This window comes from Nelumbo lutea, chromosome 4 (genome assembly GCF_056320005.1).
Source record: "Nelumbo lutea isolate HS-2025 chromosome 4, American lotus-T2T, whole genome shotgun sequence".
NCBI lineage: Eukaryota > Viridiplantae > Streptophyta > Magnoliopsida > Proteales > Nelumbonaceae > Nelumbo > Nelumbo lutea.
Genome location: NC_142687.1, coordinates 45,048,711 through 45,055,461, shown reverse-complemented (window position 1 = coordinate 45,055,461; position 6,751 = coordinate 45,048,711). Strand labels below are relative to the sequence as shown.

The window sequence follows — 6,751 nt, the reverse complement described above, 5'->3', positions numbered from 1 at the left end:
GACTAGAATCTGAAATCATGTCAATGTGTCGTGCCGTCGTTGTTGGTCGAGAACAGATGCATGTCTCAGAGGATGATCGATTCCTTGGCTTAACCAAAAAACCAAAAGATCTCTTCATTCAAAGCTTCCTAATCATAGTTTGTCGACGCAAATGGGAACTCTTTCTTTGTTTAGTGTAATTTGTCGCCATTTCTTGACATGAGAACTTGGGTGAAAAACAATTGTATTCTTCAGGGTTGTCATTGAAATTACAAATTTGTTTAATTTACATAGGGCCCCATCAGGGCAATTTCAAAATTGAGAGATGCTACAGTGCTGTGTATAATATTTTCTTTTTCTTTCCTTAGGTAAGAGCAATAATTGATTGTCCAGAATCCAGATTGGTGAGCTAGTTTACACTGAACACAATCAACAATCCTTAGTCAAAAAGAGGGACAACAATGGGTTCAACTTGGTCCAGTCAGATCTGGGTTAGAGTTTCATGAGTTATGACAAAATGGGGCTAGATGATTGGCTGGGCCGAGGATTGCTCTTCAGTCCAGTCAAATAGCTTCTGCATGTTTTGCCACTAATGGATTCAGACGCTCTACAATCGAATGATTTTACAGATATATTAAACAATTAAGAATGATGAATTTGTCAACCCAAATAATCTCCACCAATGACACATTTCAAAACAACAGAAAATAAAGTTGGTTCTACACCCAAGCTTATCAGGGCCCCCTCAACCAGGTGTAGAATTAGACCGAAATCCTAACAAGAACCTGAACTAGATCTGATTATGTGGACCCGGCCAGAACCTTTATAATCAGGGCCTGGAATGTGGGCACACCCCACGTACTTTGGGTTCAGACTTGCTCCATTCATCGAGGGTGTTAAGAACAAGGAATCTGTTTGGACCCAAAATAATGGTTCCATACAAAATTATCAAGCACAACCTTTCTTCTCCAGCCTAGGGAAGGAGGGTGGGTGAGGGAGGTCTAGTCCACGAACAGCCCAACCAACTAGGTGCTACAACTTTCAAGGAGGGAGCTGGGCTTTGGCCTGAAACTCTTTTCATTCCGGCCTTCGTACATGAGACATGGCTCCAGACCCTACTTTGGATCCGAAATTCCAGAGCCCAGGTCCAATTTTTAATCTGTTCTCTGTGCCAACTGATTTATGAACGTAACATTCATCTGCTTCATCATCTGATATTCATAGTTCTTACACAGAATTTGCTATATATCTCTAACAAAAGCAAGCTCTTTATCACTCCTCAGCCTCAATGACACCCATGAGACAGACAGTGTCAAAGGAGGGCTAACAAAGAATCTGGGTTTTCATCGGGAATACATTGAACTGCTTTTCTAGATTCTCTCCTGGGCTATCGTGTAGTCATCTTTTAAACAAGAAGCTATTGTATGTGTTTCCATCAAGAACTCTGTAACAGCATCTAAAACACTTCTGACGAACTGTTTGCAGAGATATTCAAATTGCAGCTAGCTGAGTATGAACTAGCAGACAGCGTCAGAACTCAGAAAGGGTTGATTCACCTCTCGCCCCAGATAGCAGCTCCATACAGAAACAAGTTTCCCTGAAGAGCAAGAGTTTTCCATCAAATGGGGATAGAATCTTTTTGACCCATTTTTTGATAATTGCAGCTTCTCCATTTGTAGTAGAAGCGTATCAAACTACAGGGTTTCGTTCTTTTCTTCTTTCTTTTCTTTTCTGTACTTCTGGTCTAAAGAAAGAAGTTATTCTTATTCCCTCAAATCTCTTTGTCGTGTCCCCTTATGTAGTTGTCTAGTTGATACGGATGCAAAGTAGATTGGACATAATATTTTCTAGAATCTTTTCATGTTTTGACCACATACTCTCAATTTCTTTTTTTTTTTTCCAAGCAATTGAGATGATTCGGAAGCAGGATGCATTTATATAAATATTCCTGCTTCAATTCATTGCTTCTTCTCCAATTTGGGTCTGATCTCTAAGGCAGTAACCATCTGATCTGTTAAGTTTTAACAGATTTCTTACATCACTTCCACCTCCATCAATGAATCATTAATATTTCATATTTATTTTATCAAGTGGCAAAAATCTAAAGATTTCCGGAAAGAAAAATCCACCCAACATATTTTTTATATAAAATTTTGCAAAATTTCAGAAATTTAAAACCATTGTTAAAATCATCTGGGGATCCTATTATCTTTAAATTGCATCGCCAATTTACCATTTTTTTGGTACTTTAAATGCATCGTGATTATCCAATTTACCATTGGATCATCAATATCTAAAAGCAGATTTGTGTGGCTTTTCTCACTACGTTACTAATATTAGGTATAATAGATACCACACTAATTAAATACGCACCATTACATGCAAGAAAAGCTTCATACATATGTTGCATCTATCGTGTCACAAATTCTCATCTCAGAACAAGGAAAACCATTAGAGACCACACGAGACTTAATTAAGAACAATGGCCAAAAGAAGCTAGGATGGAAAAGATTAATTTTCATCGGAACAAAAAAAAAAAGATTTACACTGACTCAACACTACTGCCGCAGAGAGAGATGGAAAGATCCAAGTTTATATGGCGCTGCTGCGAAGAACCGGAACAGTCCTTGGATGAAGAGATCGCCTCACTGATTTCACTGGTGGATGAAGCGTTACTCTGCACCGATGGACGCAACGAGAGAGACAGTGACAGTGTGCAATCACCGGCTTCTTCTTCTTCCGTGTGTTCTTTATCGACAGACTGCGTTAAATGCGATTGGAAACTGTTATCCATGTTCTCCATTTTCCGATTTCTGGTTGATGGAAGTTGTTCTACGTTCATCTGTGCCATCTGAGAAGAACGCAAATCACAGCACGTCAGAGACGAGGAAAAGGAGTCTAAGCTCTAAAGCCTAGAATAACAGATAGGGAATGATGATCTAGAAACAGTGTTGCAGACAATAATGGCTGCCCATGGGCATAATATCAAGAGTAGGTGGTTCAATTTCAACAATTGAATGAATTTGACTTGAGAGATCGACTTCCTCAGTTGGGACCTACCCCATTTGAAACCCTGTGCAGTGTGCCTTGCAGAGACAGCCATGGCCATTGGCCATTGCTATCTCAGCTGCATTAGACAAGCAGATGGGTCTCTTTCAGACTTTCAAAGCCAGTAACTCAAAGAAAAACACTCTTGTATGAACATGAACCAAGTGTTGGAAGTGTACGAGGTGTAATTTTCGACAGAATAAAGCTGCTGTGAGGACTAGTAAGGCCATCTTTCATGGTTGTGGCACATCAGTCCATCAATCAGGACCATCCAAGACTCCAGATGGAATACTTTGGCGGGCCACACCATACCCACTGTGTTGAGAGAAAGGACTTGGGATTTCTCAGGAACCGAGTGGCTTAGAAGAAAATCCGGGCTTTCGTTTTTTTGGCATACAAGTACAAAGCGAAGGAAAGTTGGTCACTTCTCTCATTATAATTGTGTAAAAAAAAACTTGGCTGGTTTTATATGTATTCATCAAAACATATGGAAGAAAACAAAACGAGATAATAATGAAAGGAGGAAGGAATATTCCAATGTCTGAAACGTAGAACACGAGTAAGTTGGTTGTTTCTCTATTTCCCATTAGAGTCTTGATAATGCAGGGAAAGATTCTTCCTTCTTTTCTTATTACTAAGGAGGTTGGCCTCCTGAACCAGCATTTCAGATCTGGATAAAAAAGATATTTGTCCCGAAAAGGATGAACGAATCTTCCCTCATCAAAATGAAAATGCCCTCCCGGGTTTATCTTGAACTTGGTTGAGACTTCGGGCTTACTGTTAATGTAATAAGGTAACATTAACCGAAAATAACACCAACCCATGAGAGAGAGAGAGATGTACCTTGAAGAACTGAGATTCTTCCATTGAGTATCCGAAAGCATTGAGATTGTAAAGATGGGGTGGCAGAGGAAAAGATGTAGATGGAGCCTCGGCCTGCCATCTGAAACCCTCCTTTATTCCACCATTCTCAGCCATGGCTTGCAGATAATCATGAAAATAGTACGGGGAGACGACTGTCTCACATATTCTTTGGTTGTTGCAGTGCAGGTTGCGGGAGATGGAATTCGTCGTCTCTATTCGAGCTCTGAGAAGAGTAGAGAAAAAGTAAACAGCAAAAGAGGTTTAGTGCTAAAAAGAGAAGGGTAGTGATCGATCTGTTCCCTGGTTTCCTTAGAAAAGCGAAGCGAACTGCTAACCTTTTTGGAGGAAGAGGGCCGTAAATGAACTGAGAATCGGAATCCCGAATGGGTTTTGAGGAAGAGAAGAAACCACCATCATTTTCCTCATCAACACACCCATCATGACGATCAAAGGAGTGTTTTCTTTGTTGGTTGGAATGCATATCTGAGACACGAATACAACACAAAAAAAAATGTAAGTAGAATTGGAGAGTTGGGTCTCTCAATGATTTACTTATTTATGGTTTGAATAATAAATGAAAAGCAAATGGGCCATCCGTTTGAGCTCACAAAGGTTTAATGTAAGGCAGTTTGGGAAATGAAAATCAGAGGAATAGAAAGGTGGGGTTTGTGAGGATCAGAAGAAAAGCCAGTATTAGAAGCTTTACGAAGATATGGACTTTCTTGAGTTCTAGACTGTTTCGGCGAAGCAGCAGCTTTATTGGAAAGAAAGAAATAAATGAACAGAGGGAACAAACTAGTTAACTCTTTCCAAAACAAAAGAAAAAGATGTTGAGTTCACAAACTTGTCTCTGAACTTGAACAGGCACATTAGTAGAAACTAAAAAGGAAGCGGCTTTATGAAAACACAGACAAACAAATAGAAAACTGCTACAGCTTTTGCTTTGAAAGAAAGATAAAATAAATAAGCGAAAAATAAAGACAAGAAGAAGAAGAAAATAATAACAGACATGGTTCAACGGAAAATTCTTCTTCTGTACTTATATTTGCATTTACCAATAGATATACAGAAATAAGAAAAGAAAAACTTTGATTACCTTGTCTGCTTAGGTCACTCTTCATGCTTCTATACATCTGATGATGGGAAGCAGCAAGGATCAACAAGGACCAGAATGAAGGAGAGAATGTCAGAAATAGCCACAAAGAGTTTCAAAAGAAGAGACTACTGATAAAGATACCAACCTGGAGATGGCTTTTAACATGTGAAATGGTCAGTCCTCTCACATCCATAAGCTGAAGAACAAGCTTAGGAGTAGCCTCTGCATGTAGGCAGTATCTTCAGTATCTCAGAGGAAAAAAGAAAACAAAAGCATGATGAAAACGGAAGCAGATATTCAATGAGGATATGAGTCTGATTCTACTTACTATCTTGACCTCCAAGCCTTTCAATAGCATGAACGAAACAGTGATGGAGATCAGGAGTCCATCTCAGACGAGGCACCTTGGACCTAATGTACTGCCTTACTGCTCCATTCCTTCCACAGGTTCCCATTTTTCCTTCCTCTCTCTAATCGGTTGTCTCCGGGCTCCAACAAACTAGACCCAAGACCAACAACTCAGAGGGATTTCTCAGACTCTTGAATGGATCCTCCTGGGTCCTTTCTTTGCTCTCTTTAACGAGGATTTCCTCCTATCTGGGTGAACTCTAAAACCACCCAAAACCTATCTCTGAGCACTCCAGCTCGTCTTCTCCCCCCTCTTTAATCACAACAAATATAAGAAAAAGAAAAGAAAAATCTCTCTCCCTCTCTCTCTCTCTCTCTCTCTCTCTCTGCCTCTATCTTTTATCTGTATCTCCTGTTTTAGCAACTGGGGTGTTTTCCAGGGGTCTTTCGATCTCGTTGGAACTGTCTAGGTTTAAAGCAACATTTGCAGAGATGGAAAATCTTCATAAAATAAAGAAATATTATGTCCTCTAACCAACAAGTGTAATATAGCAGAGGGAGAAGATCACGAGAAAAGGAAGGGACGAAGCTGAGGGACTCTGTAAATTCCTTGGCTCTGCTAATCTGCTTCTGCTCTTCCCTGCAAAGAAAAATTCTCATCACGAGCTTCTGATCTTCTCGAAATCATTACAAACAAGCTTTGACCCCCCTCTCTCTCTCTCCCCTCTTTAAACCCATATACGCACAAGGCCAACGTCGTCATGATCACAAAAGCCCATGAAATATTCTTAAAAAAATTCTCAAATATTCACAGCCGTAATAGAGTAGAACAGAATCTCTGTGCCTTGATTTTCTTTCTTAATGGTGCGCACGTTAATTAACCTTAACCCCCTTCTCTCTCTCTCTACATTTCTTGTCTTGAACCGGTCAAGACCTTAACGTCTGTCACTTGGCTTTCTTGTCAAAAAGTCAACTATCTAATACAGATGGATAAACCAAAACGAAAAGGAAAAGGGAAAATCAAAGCCCTATGAATTCCAGTCCAGACTCCAGACCCTTTGAGAGAAGCATCAGCTAAAGACGTGTAGGCAAGGGTAGGTAAATTTTGGAGAATTTATGGGCTTTACTTTTCTCGAGAATTCTCTTTCCATCAATCACGTAAGGGGGCAGTGCGGGCTTAGAAGTAAAGACGGTGCCGACTTTTGAAAAACCCAAGAATCCCCCCCCCCCCAAAATACAAAATAAAATTGTATATAGCAAAAAAGTTGGAAAAAAAAAAGAAAAGAAAAAGCAATTTTTTACTTACCTTTTTCTGGCGGGTTTGTTTGTTTTCTTTTCTTTTCTGAGAAATTTTTTCTGGTAATCTCTGAAAATTCTTGAAATATACTGAAACACCCTCTCTGTCCCCTTCCCTGA

General features: G+C 39.7%; 1 protein-coding gene across 1 annotated transcript; it reads right to left on the bottom strand.

The window, feature by feature from the left end:
- Nucleotides 1-2,359: 2,359 nt before the first annotated feature.
- Nucleotides 2,360-6,166, bottom strand: LOC148855533 (myb family transcription factor MOF1-like). The gene is made up of 6 exons (XM_088982771.1): nucleotides 5,316-6,166; nucleotides 5,133-5,209; nucleotides 4,988-5,024; nucleotides 4,227-4,374; nucleotides 3,871-4,114; nucleotides 2,360-2,830 (listed from the first exon to the last, which is right to left on the bottom strand). Exons 1-6 carry the CDS (start codon nucleotides 5,440-5,442, stop codon nucleotides 2,522-2,524), a joined length of 942 nt encoding a protein of 313 aa, XP_088838897.1. The 5' UTR covers nucleotides 5,443-6,166; the 3' UTR covers nucleotides 2,360-2,521.
- Nucleotides 6,167-6,751: the final 585 nt, after the last annotated feature.

What these genes read in the sequence shown, in the direction of transcription:
- LOC148855533 (XM_088982771.1), bottom strand. Translation starts at nt 5,442, where the DNA reads ATGGGAACCTGTGGAAGGAATGGAGCAGTAAGGCAGTACATTAGGTCC. An exon ending in GAGTGACCTAAGCAGACAAG is followed by an intron (nt 4,375 to 4,987) that starts GTAATCAAAGTT and finishes TTCGTGTCTCAG; the next exon opens with ATATGCATTCCAACCAACAA. An exon ending in GGCCCTCTTCCTCCAAAAAG is followed by an intron (nt 4,115 to 4,226) that starts GTTAGCAGTTCG and finishes TACTCTTCTCAG; the next exon opens with AGCTCGAATAGAGACGACGA.